The sequence below is a fragment of the Echeneis naucrates genome, chromosome 7 (assembly GCF_900963305.1).
Source record: "Echeneis naucrates chromosome 7, fEcheNa1.1, whole genome shotgun sequence".
In the NCBI taxonomy this organism is placed as follows: domain Eukaryota; kingdom Metazoa; phylum Chordata; class Actinopteri; order Carangiformes; family Echeneidae; genus Echeneis; species Echeneis naucrates.
In genome coordinates this window covers 15,511,601-15,527,940 of record NC_042517.1, presented here as the reverse complement: position 1 = coordinate 15,527,940, position 16,340 = coordinate 15,511,601, and the positions used below count along the sequence as shown (strand labels likewise).

Below are 16,340 nucleotides of genomic sequence, written 5' to 3'. Positions count from 1 at the left end.
ATATGGTTTGTTTTGTGTGCGTGCATGTTCAATTCATGTCATAGCCTGATAATACAATGTGCAACAGTTTCAGAACATCTCAACAGCAGCTAGTTTTTTTTTTTAAACATTATTCACACCTGTTGCTTCAGTGTGATAGAATAAAGCAAGCCACAAGATTTAGCATTTAAATACAATTTAGTTCACAGCTTACAGTACATGTTATTGAAATACAAGTACAAATTATGATGAATAACCAAGACGCCAAGCCAAATGCTTTTTCTTTTAAACATGAAACCAACAAATTTTAGGCGTCAAACTAGGAAAAAGCATTATTCGCTGCTCATTCAATGGGGGGGAAGGAAAAAAAAAAACAAAAAACAAAAAAAAAAAAAAAAAAGCCAAATATTCCAAGGCATACACAAGAAAAAAAAAATTCATACACAGCGCAACATTTAGTCTGCCATGTATATATATCTATAATGGACCCAAATAACAAAAAAGAACAAATCAAAAATAAAAACTCTGGCAATATGGGTGCAGTGTCAATGTAAAAAAAAAAAAAAAAAAAAAATATATATATCTTTCTTCATACAGCAGCAGAGCTTTTGCTCATCATGACAAAAGACTCTAAGACAATTACATTTCTTACAAGGGGTATAATCAGTGGAAGCTGCAGGGATGGAGGTGCTTTAGTACCATGATAGCAAACCTTCACAGTTGTCCAGTCCTGGTTCTGTAAGGCGGAAGAGTCTGAGAAGTACCCTGTCCACGTCGCCCAGTATATCCACCCCTAAACCCCTGGCTTCGTAGAAACCGTCCAGGGACCCCAAAAGTCTCCAGGTTGCGCTTGCGCTCCTCAGCCCATGATAGTCTGAAAACATTGGTTGGCAGCAAAAAGTAGAAAATTGGAGCTCCACATGCAAGAGGCATTATTGTTTGAATATCGAGTATAAACAAGCCACTATACATTACCTGAATTTATTGTCAGATGAGATGTTGTCAAAGAAGGACTTTGCTTTATCATAGTAGCATTTTGGTCCAAAATGATCCTCCACAGAAGGTGAGGAGAATTCCTCTTTTTCTCTCACTTCTACCCCACGACGTCCATCTACAGACAGAAATGTGGACTTTATGTACAATGGAAGGGTATGTCCTAGGCAAAAGGCAAAAAAAAAAAAAAAAACAACAACAAAAAAAAAACAAGGGTAACAGCTGGGTAGGAGCTGACCTGTAGACAGTGTTAATAATTCTATATCATGGTATGCTGTAGTATGGTATAAGCTTATCCTTCAGTAAGAAAAGTAGTTGAAAATGCAGTCACATTTGTAATTGCTTGAGCTGATGAACCAACCTTTCATATTCATCCTGACCTGCCCTTCCCTCTCCAGTTCCTCCTTAATGAACTGTGCATTTGAAGAATCGAAATCAAAGTCTGTGTCAAACTTAAGGGTGGCAGATGGGGCATTAGTCACCATCAATTGGCCCCTACTACGGTTCCTGCGTCTCCGGGCTCCTCAAAGTCAAGAAAAGAATATTGAATTGACTGTTCAGAGGAATCAACAAACAAAAAAAAATAATTTACTGAAAAAAATAAACATACACAAAGTAGGGTAACAATTACCTTGTCGTCTTCTTGGTGGTGGCCTGTTTTCATCATTCTGCCGTTGAGTTTCCTGCTGAGCTCTGGGGACCACCAGGACTGACTTCACTTAAATTCAAGAACAACACTTTTGCTCACATTTGGTAAATGTGCAGAAGCCTCATAGTTTACTAGCATTTCTAAAATGATTTCAAAATGTTAAATGTCTTATTAGCAGACACTGTATTTAATTTCACTTCATTTCTGCTTACTAGTAGTTCCAGAGCCTCTTCTGGTCTGGAAACCATCTCCTCTTGTCCTCTGGGGCTGCCTCCTCTCCCATCGCTGCTGGTTCCCCTGGAAAGTAGTCAAGCCTCTCCTCTGCCTGGACCTTTCCACTTGGAGGGTTTGAACTGCCTTTTCCACCATGTTTCCCCTTCTAATATGTAACCCTGCAAGCATGGGTCATGCATGCATACTTTACAACACAAAGTAGCCTGTTGTGAAGTATGCAGCTCCACAAAGGATGCAAATTTGATTTAATTTCCCTGGGAATTAACTCGCGCACATTGACTTACCGAGGCCAAGCGCTGCAGCATATTGTTGATTAAGTAGAGAGCTGGCTGCAAGCTGGTTGTAGGCAGGAATCCTTAGGGGACTGAATGGGCCAAGAGCTGAGTAAACTCCTGAAGCGCCTGCAGTGGATGACTAAATAAAAACAATTCAGCTCACATTATCTGGGTCTTATTTTGTACTTTACAAAAATAAAATAAATTCTGCAACTCTGAGATGTGCAAATCTCATATACCTGTACTATTGCAGGGTCAGGGGGGAGACCATGGTGGGCGCTTGGAGGTTCACACAGTGTGATATCCTTAATATCACTTCCCCGGAAAGTGATGTACTCAAAAATATCATCTTTGGGTGGTGTTGGTCTGTCAGTGGGTCGACCCTCTGTTCCAAAACACCTGACTGGTGAGAAGACAACGTTTGAATAAGGCAACAAAGTGACACATGCTTCAGTAGTGCTGATATCGCGCTGTACCAATATGCCTGAACTCACCCACTCACCTTTTGCAAGCACTACTGTAGAATTTACTTTATCAATAGTATACAAAATCCCCTCATAACGATTTTGGGCTTTTGAAATCAACCCTATTTTACAGCCAATGTAGGGCTTTGCTGAACTCATGGCGACCAAAAGTTCACAGCAGTTACGGATGCATTCAAACGTGCCGGCTTTCAAACCAGGACGCGACCACAAACTTTTATAGGCGTCCACAGGTGCCTTGAAACCACGCCCACTGATTGTCTTGACACACCTGGCGAGGAGATTTGCATTAATCCTCGGTCTGTCCCTGAATCAAATGTTTAATGGTTTAATCATGATATCTAACATTTGATCAAATGTATTTATATACATTCACCCGGACAATGTGGTGTGGATATTTTATTCACGCATACATTTTCTTATTTTCGTAACATTTCTCACAGATGTCTAAGCCAAAGACTGCACACCATCCAAATAATATGTTTGACGCAGCTTTTGTGAGTCCCATGGAAAAATAGCAACAACGCAGCCATTTTGACTCCCCTACGATTAAGCCAAATGCGTACAAAAAGAGTCGATGCGGTGCATAGAGATGCGAAGCCGTGTTATATTGATTAAAAACTTTCCAGGACAGTTTGCTGGATGTGATCAGGTCCCAGCAGGATAGGCTCAGTGAGCGGTGCCCCCCCCCGCAGACCAGAGACTACCCGCGGACACCGCACACACTGCAGCCTGCCATCGTTCTTCCCGGCATTTATTTCCCCCGTCCGACCAATCACAATGCCCGAGGAGTGCGCGTCACGGACGGTGCATCCAATCGGCGCATGCGTCTCGCGAGCGAGCGTAGCCGTGGAAAGATGGCGGCGGGCTCCGATTTGCTGGATGATGTTTTCCTCAACACAGAGCTGGACGGAAAAGTAGTTAGTGATCTGGTCGGGTGTCCGGAGTCTGAGCTAACGGGAGCGGGCGGAGTCCACAGTTATGTCAGCGCTCAGTCTACGGCAAATGACGTCGGTAGTTCAGCTACAGGTGGAAATTCAAATGTTCAGGGCAGCAAAATGGGACTTTCACAGCAAGAGCTTGCTAAAGCACGCAAGATAGCTGCTCACTCCTGTTAGCTAATATTAGCCTTTTTTTTTGGGGGGGGGGGGGGGGTCACGTTGTCAAACTGATCATAGCAAACTTTGATTCACGTCCCGTGTTTCCCACCTCGAAACTAATGCGAATCGGAGAGTTGTTGAACCCCCCCATTTGTTTTCACTTGTTTCCTCTGCTGGAGGGACGGGAGGCGTCAGTAACTGTGCGGGATCCGGCGGCTCCGGCATGGATGGAGCAGCCGGGACCACACCGACAGCTGGAGCGAGTTTGACAGCCGCTCCGAGACAGCCCAAGTCGGCGACAACTTGCGAAGTCGTTACGGTAGGACCGGAGGCGGCATCTTTTGCGGGGAAACCTGGAACAACCGATGTCCAAACTTTGAATGGCGGTTCCGCGGCGATGGACTGTCGGATCACCGGAGGACTGTCCGCTGAGAGCGACTCGCCGCCGGCTGTCACGCTTTTAAACAACGGACCTGTTCCTGCGAGCAAAGACAGCGCAGCGGCTTCGGCTGCAACACCAAATACTGTTCCTCGGAGTTCTGCGGCTGAGACCTTCCCTGGGACGTCGTCCCCGCCCTCAGTGAAAACTACGGTCGCGCTTGTGAGGCCACCTACTCAAACTTCACCGAGCGGAGGCAACCCGGCCGGACCTCCCGTCAACAAAGTGGACCTGACAAAGACTGTACTGCAGACTGGTGTGGCCGCCGGGCCCACGGTGACCCTGAGGACCCCGACGGTTTTACAAAACTTAAGGACTTCTGTAGCATCACCCATCGCCGCCTCTCCTGGTGGGATGCGGGCTATTGCTCCACAGGTGTTGGCCCCCAGACTCACCCAGCCTCAGCAAAACTCCCCAAACATCCAAAACATTCAGCTCCCAACAGGTAACTGAGTGACTTCACTTCAATGGCATCAGGACGTTTTCTCCAACGTCTTAGATCTCTCTTTATGCCACAAGCAACAATAACTTTGTCTGCTATTAAACACAAAGTCTGCTTTTCTTAAATTTTTGCTTAACAAGCAAGAAATGCTTTGAGATGTATTGTGGTGACCAAGCAGAGACACATTGATTGTCTTCTGGGGCCACAAACAGCATATTATAGATAGGCAAGGCCCTAACTGCACAACAGAAGGAAGCCTTGATCACAGCCAGTGCTTTTCTCCCATGGGATATCAACTTAGCATTCAGTTGCAATCTATTGATTTTCTTTTTTTTTTATTCTCACTTTGTCTTGTCAGAGACAATAGCAAACTGTTCTTATATCAACAGGTATCTACTGTGTAACAAATTATCTACCACCTGAGTGTTTTTAACACTCAGCCTCACATTTTCTAACCTCAGTGTATTACTGGGATAAGCCAGTGTTTTTTAAAGCAGCATGAAGACAGATCAATACATGAAAAGTGACTGTGGGTGGGAATCCTGCTTAAGGAGTTATTCCAGCCAGAGAATGGCTGCTCACACCAGTCACAAAAAACAACATCATGCAGCAACATTTTTGTAATGGCACTAAATAACTTTTACTTATTAGCAAAATCTTTATGCTTTTTGTTCCTATTTCCCCCAACTCTCTGAATGTCATATTCAAGCCAACAAAAAAAATGTACTTCGAGATATTCTGTGTTGAGGACATGTAACAACCTATAATTACAAATTATGTTGTGAATAGTTTTGTGGCTCATTCCTTTCTGACCACTGACTGGTTGGTAATATCTGTGTATTTATAGACCTACAGATAAGTAATTTGTACACCCTCATGTCAGCAAGTGTACACAGTATATCGAAGAGGTTGATCAGGAGAGAGAAGCCTTGACCTTTGTCTTTTTTAGATACCTTGATATTTGCCTCTTGTAGGCATGGTCTTGGTTCGCAGCGAGAGTGGGCAGCTTCTGATGATTCACCAGCAGACCTTGGCTCAGATGCAGGCTAAGTCACAGTCCCAAAGCACCATGACTCCACAACCTGCAGCGCCCACAAGCACTCCACCTGTCCATGTCACTTCTCTACAGGTACAAGAACCGCTTAATACATGACCGCAGACACAAACAGAAAACATGACTCACTCCTGGTCCTCCAAGGTCTGACTTACTTGATTAGTCTTCATACAGACACTGATCTTATTGAGTAGACTTAGTCACTGAGTAGCCTCTTTGTCACTGCTATTATACAACTGTAGCAGCACATTCTGTTTGAAACTCCATGAACAATACAATAAGTCAATGTGTATAAAAAATATTCACTTAAATCAGGAAAATAATGTGTAGCTGTAGAAAACTAATACAAATCACTTCCACATTCCACATAGACAGATTTTAGTCTGAAACAGAAAAAAGAACACATTTTCGGTAGTCATTCGTCAAATGTTTTCTTTGGTTGAGCATGTTTTCTGTCTTATAGACAAAACAAGCAAATTAGTTTTCCTTTAGCACTTTGTAAATAACAACACTTAGTTCATTAGTTTTATCTAATATTGTGGATCTAATTTAATAACACTTCTGTTGCTGAGTTCACATGTATGCTTTAACTGAATGAAAAATGTAATCAAAATTGACTTCTTTTATTGAGCATGTTTTGCATCCAACTTTAAATGAGTTAAGCAGCGAAAAGGAGTGCTCTAAGAGGGATAATTTTGCTTCAAAAAGAGACTATGGAGCAAAACAAAAATCTTCTCTTGAGGGAGAAGTTGTGTAACTTCAAAATATTTTACAGATATCTAGATTAGTGTAATGTTATGTTAAAGTTTTAAATGTAGGGTCATATGTAACACTTTCATATCCTGTGCTGCTCCACAGTCTCCAGGAGGGTTACTGGCTCGTTCTGTTACCCCCACCACAATTATTAAACAAACTTCTGTGGTTCCGACCACTGTCACACCCACCACCAAACTGCAGAGGCCTCCTGTGCTGCAGGTAACTGCACTACATGTCTATATGTTTGCACATTTAATGCCCAGTGTAAGGTATACAGGTGTCAAGCACACAATGGCAGTAAAAATTGCCAGGTGTGCCTGTAAGAGTCATTAACGACAGAATGCTAATTACTAGAGACTCAGTTCCTGCAATTCTACACTGAAACAAGTTCATATAAAATGTTTCACAGAGTCTGATAGTATATGCTTGTATGTATGCCTTTTTCATGTTGTCCCAGGCAGATAAGACCTCTGTGCTTTTAAAAATGCCATTTTGTTCTTCTAAATGTCTGAAATGAAGAGCTGGGCTTCTTCATCAGGGCCAGCGCATTTGTTTTCAATTATCTCTCTCTTCTGGCTGCCCATCTGTTTGCTTGCTTTTAAAACCTTGCTGGCTTTATTAATCTTTCCTGGGAATTACAGTTATGCTGGGTACATGGAAGTCTCCTCGAAGCATAATATGTTATTACTAATTACTAAACATCATTTTCATTTTGAATCTGAACATTGCATTTTAATAACAGGCTTGATTGTAATTACGTGGGGGAGGACAGGATTTCTGAAGCTCCTGAGAGCGAATTATGTTTACAAAGTGTACAAATATCTGTGACAGCAAACACTATGTCACCTTGAAAAATAAAACTCTGAAAACAACATTGTATCATTGGGACACATCGAAACTGGGTGTTTTCTGACCTTGTCATTTTCCTACATCTCATCACATCACTGCACATTCACCGACTCATGTAGAACACCATCATCCTCGGAGGAACTGCTGCCACCCCGACTCAGCAGCTTGGAACACCAGCCACAGCACAGCCAGGATCAGCAGTCACACAGAGGGTTGGGCCCCTCGGAGCCACCGGGACCACTGTCACCCCAACAGCTTTCACAGCTGTAAGAGCGAAGTACTTACCTTGAATGTTTTTGTCTGCATGATCTGTCCAAAATAAAATAATGATCAACAGTTTTTCTATCTGTGCTGGATCTGATGTCTGTATTTAAAACATGGTGTTTGTGTGTGCTTACAGGAGACACTGGAGAATGTGAAAAAGTGTAGAAACTTTCTGTCAACGCTGATCAAACTGGCCTCCAATGGGAAACAGTCCTCTGAGACTACAGCCAGTGTAAAGGAGCTGGTCAAGAACTTGCTGGTACATTTCTCTCTTCCTTTTCTTTTTTTTTTTTTTTTTTCACCCTGTCATTCATCTCTCTTTTGTTTCATCTGTTTCCTCAACGAAATGTTTTCTTAATGTGTCCTCACTTTGTATTTTGCAACAGGAAGCAAAGATAGAGCCTGAGGATTTCACCAGCAGATTGTACCGGGAGCTCAACTCCTCACCTCAGCCGTACCTTTTGCCTTTCCTGAAGGTGAGATCAGCAACATCCCTGCAGATATTCTGACACAGTGGCGGGTGTGGTATTTCACAGAGTGTGAATATTGACACTTGGATTGACATGGATCCCCTCTATGATACATGTATATATTATCATTATGCATTTATTTTTATTTTTTCTCACGGCTTTACAAGCACAACACACTTCTAAACACATTGTAACTTCCACATATGCTGCCTTCTCAGCACATTAGCATGGCTAGCTTTGCATTAAATGAAAGCTGACAAACCAGGACCTGTTGTAATAGTTATGGCCACAGAATTAAACTGTGACAGCAGTGTGTTATATGTGGCTTTGACAGTGTGTTGAACTTGTTCAACACTAACATGCTGAAGCTGAATCCAAAGCATCTACGAGTAGCTTTAAGGCATGCAAGTGTTTTAAATCCAAAGACTGCATAACCATGCTAAGCGTTTTGCTAGAGTTGTCTACAGCCATTCTTTATAAATCAGTAATTACTGTTCCCTCTAAGGACATGCACCATGTGTGGAGACCTCCGCTCTAAAGTCCTCCCTATATGCCTTCATTAAAACCCAGATTTTTTTCTTTTTGTCCTCAGAGAAGTCTCCCAGCACTGCGTCAGATGACCCCAGACTCCGAGGCCTTTATCCAGCAGAGTCTTCTCATTCAGCCCAACATTCAGCCTGCTGTTACAGCTTCCACAGCGCTCACCACTGTGGTGCTGCAGCCTCCTCACTCCAGCGCCACCATGACAGTCAACAACACTGTAACGACCAAAACCACAGTTATCAGCCTCCCTCCAACACTTCACAGTAAACCAGGACTGGTAAGACTGCATGTTTTAAATCTTACTCTGATATTAATGAATGGCATGCAAATGCAATTGTCAAGTGTGTAGCCTCGAGTGCAGCAGTTGTGGTTTCTTTGGTTATTTTGTGTTTCTCATTTTTTGTCACTGAATGCATACAGATTATCTCACAACAACAGGGAACTGTGGTGAGACCACAGGTGACACTGGCTCAGTCTCCCATTGTTACTCTCAGAGGACAACCTCAGAGCCGGATTATTGTGGGCCAGCCGCAAGTGGTCAAACAGCTGCAGACAGGTGAGTGTTCAACAGCTCATTACACTTGCTTCACTTCTTCCATTGTATGCCATTATTTTCATTTGGTACACCATGCAATGTCCAGTTAGAGCTAGTGAATGGACCTGAATGGTTAACAAATGCATTGAAGTGACTATCCATCTCAGCCTGCTTTCGTTCCCACATTCCACAATCTACATGTGGAAATGCCGCCACCTTGTGGATACGTTCTGTAATTGTATTATACTACACACAACAAGCACACAATTTAATAAATTAATGGTTTGGGAATTGTTTTATTACTTATTATTCTGAGAGAGCAGAAAGAATAATCTTGACTTACTTCTGTCTCTCAGTTCCAGCACTGAAGCAGACGGTGATTCCGGGGGCCAAAGCAGTACAAATAGTCAGTCAGTCTGCTCTCACTGCTGCTCAGAAGAACAAGCTGAAGGAAGCAGGAAGTGGCACCTTCAGGTCTGTGATACATTCAGATCAATGTCGAATAAATATCAGTGCCCAGATAATCGGCAGTCAAGGATTTTCCAGATGTAGAGATATTGCATTTTTAAAAGCAATAAGATTATCTTATCATTGTATTCAATATTGGACCGATCATCCCGTGGTCAGCAAACACTTTTTCTACAATTTCCAACATAAATGGCATTTTAATTACTGTCTCATTCTCAATAATCACTGACTTCAGTTTCTAAATTGTAAAAATTTACATCTAATCTATAATAAATTGATTAACCTAATCAAAACTGTTGTTTAACCCCAAAATTGTCATTTTAAACAGTAACTAAAGTCATTATTTGTCGTAGTGCATGCATTTTTAGGGCTGTCAGAGGACGGTTGTAGTCATGCTTTATTTATAGACACCAAATCAAAAGTTAGATTTTCATTTCCTGTTCATTACAATATCAAATTACAATTTTTACAAAGCAATATGTCAGTCTGTTCCCATCTGTTTGTGTGTTTAGATTCATTTTCTTGCTGTTGCACCAGCAGAAACACAAACATACCTCAGAATACTCCCAAATTGCGGAAGATGACATTTATTTTTGGTTGACCTTACTGCTTAAATTTTCATGTTGAGGCAAAACCCATTTTCTTGTAATAAAAATCACATGGTGATATAATAAAGTCACCCTGATGTGGACTTGTTTATTGATGTGATGAAAAAGAAAGAAAGCGTCGGAGAAAATGTGAAATGCTGTTCAAATAAGTGCACAAACATCTGTGAAATGAGAAAATAGACAAAAACGTTAAGTCACAACAGACGATGGTGGCCTAAAGGAAATGGAAAACAAGCATAAAGTGATACATTTTAAACAGCCGTGTACTGTGGTCTAACCAAGTTCAAATTTTTTAAGCAAACATTGTGATAAAATGTTAATATTCTACAATCTGTCCACTGAAAATGAGAAGTCTTTCTTAAACTAAAACAGACTATACAGGCGATTATTTTCCCCTGAATTTATTCAAGTTATTTAACAAGAGAGCTCTGTATCTAAATCAGCCAGTTTCAAAATTACCTACTTGAAAACAATATTTTCAAGATTTCTGCTAATCTTTTTATTAGATGGATAAAAAAAAAAAAAAAAAAAAAAAAAAAAAAATATATATATATATATATATATATATATATATGTTTCTTGCTTTTTTTATGAGCTCAGAAAGCTTGAAGAGCTTGAAGAGTGAAAGGATAGGAAGTGTGGGAGGGTGAGAGGTAAACGACATGCAGCAAATGACATGAGCCAGAACCAAACCAGCGTCTCTGATGAGGACCTTGTAGCCTCCCGTTTATGGGGTGTAAACCTTACCCACTATGCCACCGGCACCCCTACTGTCTGTATTTCTGTTCCTTTTTTGCCCCCGAGTGGTGGTTGACACATCTGCTAATTAATGCACTTATTCCTTTAATTAATGACCTCATAAGCATAAGTGGTTATGCACAATATATCATGATAGTTAAACCACTCTGTCAAGAAATACTTAGCATATTTCTGTATTTGCAGCTTTAATGTCCCAGAGACTCAGAATACAGCCACATAGTGCAATTGTAGTGGATTGCATTAGGTCATAAAGGTTTTACAAGCATGATTTGTACTGTTGGACAATACATAATATTGTGATGTGACTGACGTGTCCAGGAGTCTCTGGTCCGCCTTGTTTAACAATTGGCATATATGAGAATGATTTTATTGTGTGTTTTGATAGGGAGCGAGCACTTGTAAGCTTTTAAACTGCTGAGGCAAATTAGCGTGGCTGTCGCAGTGTCTGTCTAAAAGATATATTGTTTCAGTTCTTCTTCATGCCAGATGATTGTTGATGTGGACGTTTTGTTCTTTACAGACCAAAATCTAGGAAAGAAGCGATGTAACCATGCACAGTGACACACTTAAAACCACACTGTGCACAATGTTATGTGATTCTGGAACAAAGCAACATGGAGCAGTCCTCAGTACATCTATCCCAGTGTCCCTGGGTAAAATCTTTCCAAAGTATATTTCATGGTATGTCTAGAGGGCACATAGCATCTGTGTGTTTTGCTTTGATATTCACGCTGAATTTTGCTATAGACAATCAGAATCAGTCAGACTCAGAAATGAGGTTCCATTATTATTCAGATAGATAGACACTTTCATTTATCTATCTGTCTGCCTGTCTATCTATGCATCTGTCTATCTATCTATCCATCTATCCATCCTCATAGTATTTACATTTTCCAAACTATAGTTCTTTATTGTCAAACGTTCATACTTCCTGTGTGGTACACAAACAACTCAAGAGATCCATGTCATACAAACACAAGGTGTAAACTGTCTTCATGTCTCTCACCTCTTTCCATGCAGGGATGATGATGATATCAATGACGTTGCCTCCATGGCAGGAGTCAACTTGTCAGAGGAGAGCGCTCACATCTTAGCAACCAACTCTGAGTTTGTTGGCACAATGACTCGTTCCTGTAAGGATGAGTCCTTCCTGTCCAGCTCTTCACTCACCCGCAGAGCTCTGGAGATCGGTGAGACGCATAAACTTATGAGAGCACAAACACAATGTTGGCACCGTCAGTTGAAATCTTTATCCAGATTTCTCTTTTGTGACAGGTAAGAAGTTTGGTGTCAGCGAATTGGGCATAGACGTGATAACCTACATTTCCCATGCTACGCAGCATCGACTTCAAAACTTGCTGGAGAAGGTGTCAAAGGTGGCGCAACAGAAGAATATAACGTTGAAGGTGAGAATGTATCTCATTAATTTGAGAGTTGGTGAGATCCTGTGTTTCAGCTTTTCTTATACTTGACTTCATGTTACCTGCAGGACGAGCGGCACGAGCAGGTCAGCGATGTTCGAGCCCAGCTCAAATTCTTCGAGCAGTTGGATCATATGGAGAAACAAAGAAAGGAAGAGCAGGAGAGAGAGATCCTCCTGAAGGCTGCCAAGGTAACAACGCTGTCCAGCAACAAGGACATGCATTATCATTCCATTTGAATAGAAAAGCCAAGCAAGTGATCTCAGGACAGTGTCATCAGTATTCATTATCCTCACCTGATCGAGAGCAGATATGGTAACGTTGAGTGAGTGAATGAATAAAACAATTGATTGAATAAATTGAACATATCTGTCTTGAAATATTAAAATGTCCTCTGCATTACCTCAGTCTCGGTCACGACAAGAAGACCCCGAGCAGCTCCGACTGAAACAAAAGGCCAAAGAGGTAAACCTATCGTGCTATGAGTGACATATATGAGTGCTTGATTAGTAGTTTAGTCTGTGAGATGTATCTGTGTTATTACACATGCTCCAGATGCAACAGCAGGAGCTGGCTCAGATCAGGCAGCGAGAAGCCAACCTAACGGCGCTGGCAGCAATTGGTCCGAGGAAAAAGAGGAAAATGAACTCTCCTGTTAGGGGTGACAGTGCGGAGGTGAGGAACGCGGCACCATTTGTTGCGCTTCTGTTAGGGGATTTTTTTTTTTTTTTGGTGTGTTTACTTTTGCCAAAGAGCTCAGTAAATGACTTAATGTCCATGTTGTGGTTAATCCAGGGATCAGGGTCAGGGCCCTTCCAGGCAGGAGCCTCAAGTGGAGCAGGTTCCAGACAGTTTATGCGACAGCGCATCACCAGAGTCAACCTCAGGGACCTGCTCTTTTGCCTGGAGAATGAAAGAGGGACTAGTCACTCACACCTGCTCTATAAAGGCTTCCTGAAATAGCATCTTCATTTGAATGACTAACTTTGCCCAGTGCCATTATGGTAGCAGAGTTGACCACCAGCTCAGACCCTCAGCCGGTGCTTTATTTGGTCACCGAACTGCTGAATGACAGGATGTTTGTCGAAGGGAAAATAATTATCTGGAACACTTACGGGACGTGAACTTTTTAAAAAGCCTCTTCAAGCATAGGAGTTTTGCATTTTCAGTGCAGAAGTGGAGCAAACATTGGAACTCGGCCCTGACTTCAGCATACCGTTCAGTTCAGTTTGCTCTTCAGAGGCCAGCTGCACTTAACCACACTTCCCTCATCCACTGCCTCATGCTGCACAGAAGATAAATGTCTTGGGTGATGAATGATTGGAAAACCACGTCAGTGTCATCGCACTGATATCTGGGTGTTGGCAGCAACTCTCTGTTAAGTGATTCCATTTGAAGATTAATGCATCACAATCAGGTGCCGTCTGAATTGAATTTATCTGCGGTATTAACATAAAGACTCTGTTTATTTAAGTTTCGAACAGAGATCTTAATTTATCACAAATTTATCGTAGCTCTTAGCACCGTTTAATGCCTGTGGTTTGTTTTACAAAGACTAATTTCGCCTAGTCTTCTGCTCAGTTGCCTTGTTCAGATTAAGCCATATAGATTAGAATGTGTTTGCTTTAAGTAACTTTATCTGTCCAACAGTTCTCTCCAGATGTGTTTAGTGGTCTTTTTGTCTTTCATGGACACAACATTAGTTGTTGTGTTGTGCACAGTATAATTACAGCAGTTGGTGTTTGAACTGTCACTGTGAGAGGTTGCGACACAGTGGGGTTTCTTTTTTTGTTTGTTTTTTTTTTATTCAGATTCATACATTTGGAATAAGAATGTGCAATGTTTAAATAACTTTTGGTTGAGATGCATTTGGGCAGGATGTTCTTGGTGATGGATTGTCCATCACAATCACATTTGTTTTTTGTTTTTTGTTCTTTCTGTGCCATTCAAATAAATAAGTAGAATGGACATAGGTGGCTGTCTAATGTTACCCAGACAACAAAATAAAAGCAGTTGGGTATAATTTAGAAACAAAGTTGCTGTTAGTAATGTAAAATATTCAGTCAAGCTGTGTTGCACATGTGCTATAATGTGAATTTTAAGAGGAAGAATATGGAGAAATGAATCATAGTGTTTTGTTCAGTCCTCTGAGTGACTGATATATTTTTAGGTAATGCAGCCCCATTTTTATACTTCACTGAATGATGGAGGCCATGTTTGGAAAACATGAGCATGAAATGCAGAATGCAGATTGCACTTTGACAGATCAGTTTTCTAAAACTACCGTATTTTTCGCACTATAAGGCGCACTTAAAATCATTACATTTTCTCAAAAATCGGCAGTGCACCTTATGTATGAATTCTCGTTGTGATGACTGACCTTGAACCAATTTTATGTGGTACACTGCGCTCAAAAATCTGTCAGAATGTTCGAGTGTGACTTTGGTAAGCGATGAAGCCGCTCCTATAGTCAAACGTTACACAACGTTGTTCCAACGTCACACTAACTTGTGTTTGCTATCGCTGGCAACGATAAAGCAATCAGAGAACAGAACGCAGTACACTTACCTCCCCCACTTTTTGTAATAAGTACGTAATAGTACGTACTGTGCTTCGCTTTATATATGTTTATCATGCGCCTTATAATGCGGTGCGCCGTATGGTCCGCAAAATACGGTAGTTCAACAGATGGACATACCTTTTTCTATTTTTAATGCACATACTAATTTTGATCATTATACCTTTTCTCATTTTTTGAAAGAATGCCTATGGACAATTTTATCACTGTACATACTTAGGTTTGCTGTTTGTAGATTTCTCACCCCAAAGTAAAAAAAAACAAACTTTTTCTTGCTTTTCAAACGTATTAATATGACAAAAGTGCTCTTTTGCTAATATCTTGTACATTTTGCACAGCCCCTTGTTTATATGTAAATATATGAATTTAAAAGTTTTTAATTGCTATTTTATAACAGAGTGAAGAGAATGATCTCTATTAAAACAAAAGACAAATATTACCATCTTCATTCATTCATATTCTACCTCTTATCTGTTTCTTGCTGGAGTCAGTTCCAGATCACACTGGGCAAGGGTGGGCTACTCCCTGGACAGGTCACCAGTACATAAAAAAACAGACGAAAAACTCACTCACACCCACATTCAGACCTACAGACAATTTAGCGCCACCAATTAACCCAAACATGATGTCTTTGGACGGTTGGAGGAAACCCACACAAGCACAGGGAGAACATGAAAAATCCATGCAGAAAGGCCAAAGGCCCAAGAGCCAAAACGGCGACCTTGTTGTGGGGCAACAGCGCTAACCACGACTCCTCCGTCTTGTTGGTCTTAACTATTGGTGAGGATTTTACTTTTCGGCTGTTCCAGATATTCCCAATCAAGCTTGAAATATGAGTGAAGGCAGCACTCGTCTTCACCGATTCACTGAGGCATTGGACTGTATCTTCAAACCAAACTAACCAACTGTCCATGAGGCAGTCAAATTAGAAAATCACAGACAGCCCAAACAGAGAGAGACAGCAAGATAATTGAATAAGTCACCAACCACTGTTAAAATAAGCCAAGTACCACTGCTGCAGAGGGAAAGAGGTTCAAATAGTCCAAATAGTCTAGAAAGCACATCGGATAACTGAATGATGTTTTGATCTGTTTTTTTTCTCTTGATGTTTACTCAGACATAACTGCAGCTTTTAAATTTGTCAGAGACGTTCAGGAAGTGGCGTGGGCTGTTTACTGATGTTATAGCGATGTGACATTAACAGGTATTTTCATGACAAACAAAGATGTCAGCGCAGAAACAAAGCAGCTGAAGTAACACAGAGAAGATGACTTCTCTTGTGGTGAGTTAAAAAAATGTAAGGGCTGTGTTTAAACTAACAAATAAAGCTATCCCTTTTCCAGCTTTATAAACCTTCCCTCTTTAAGTTTGCATCTTTTACTTGTTCTGCCAGCAGTATACTGTCATACATGTCAGAGGTCAGAGTTGAATTTGTACGTTCA

At 41.2% G+C, this 16,340-nt stretch overlaps 2 protein-coding genes across 3 annotated transcripts; one reads left to right on the top strand and one right to left on the bottom strand.

The window, feature by feature from the left end:
• Positions 1-578: 578 nt before the first annotated feature.
• lsm14b (LSM family member 14B) lies at positions 579-4,360 on the bottom strand. Of its 2 annotated transcripts, XM_029506555.1 has the most exons (8): positions 2,633-4,360; positions 2,370-2,533; positions 2,140-2,269; positions 1,834-2,013; positions 1,604-1,690; positions 1,334-1,492; positions 955-1,090; positions 579-853 (listed from the first exon to the last, which is right to left on the bottom strand). In XM_029506555.1, exons 1-8 carry the CDS (start codon positions 2,751-2,753, stop codon positions 694-696), a joined length of 1,137 nt encoding a protein of 378 aa, XP_029362415.1. In that variant the 5' UTR covers positions 2,754-4,360; the 3' UTR covers positions 579-693. The 2 variants fall into 2 exon arrangements, with proteins under 2 accessions (XP_029362415.1, XP_029362414.1); XM_029506554.1 differs by having other exon boundaries at positions 2,370-4,360.
• On the top strand, positions 3,456-16,162 carry LOC115046280 (transcription initiation factor TFIID subunit 4-like). The gene is given in 16 exon segments (XM_029506552.1): positions 3,456-3,861; positions 3,864-4,596; positions 5,568-5,722; positions 6,506-6,622; positions 7,372-7,518; positions 7,653-7,775; positions 7,903-7,992; positions 8,579-8,806; positions 8,950-9,085; positions 9,421-9,538; positions 11,920-12,089; positions 12,175-12,305; positions 12,389-12,511; positions 12,729-12,785; positions 12,876-12,995; positions 13,116-16,162. Coding segments are annotated over 16 exon segments (2,646 nt in total). The 5' UTR covers positions 3,456-3,831; the 3' UTR covers positions 13,284-16,162.
• Positions 16,163-16,340: the final 178 nt, after the last annotated feature.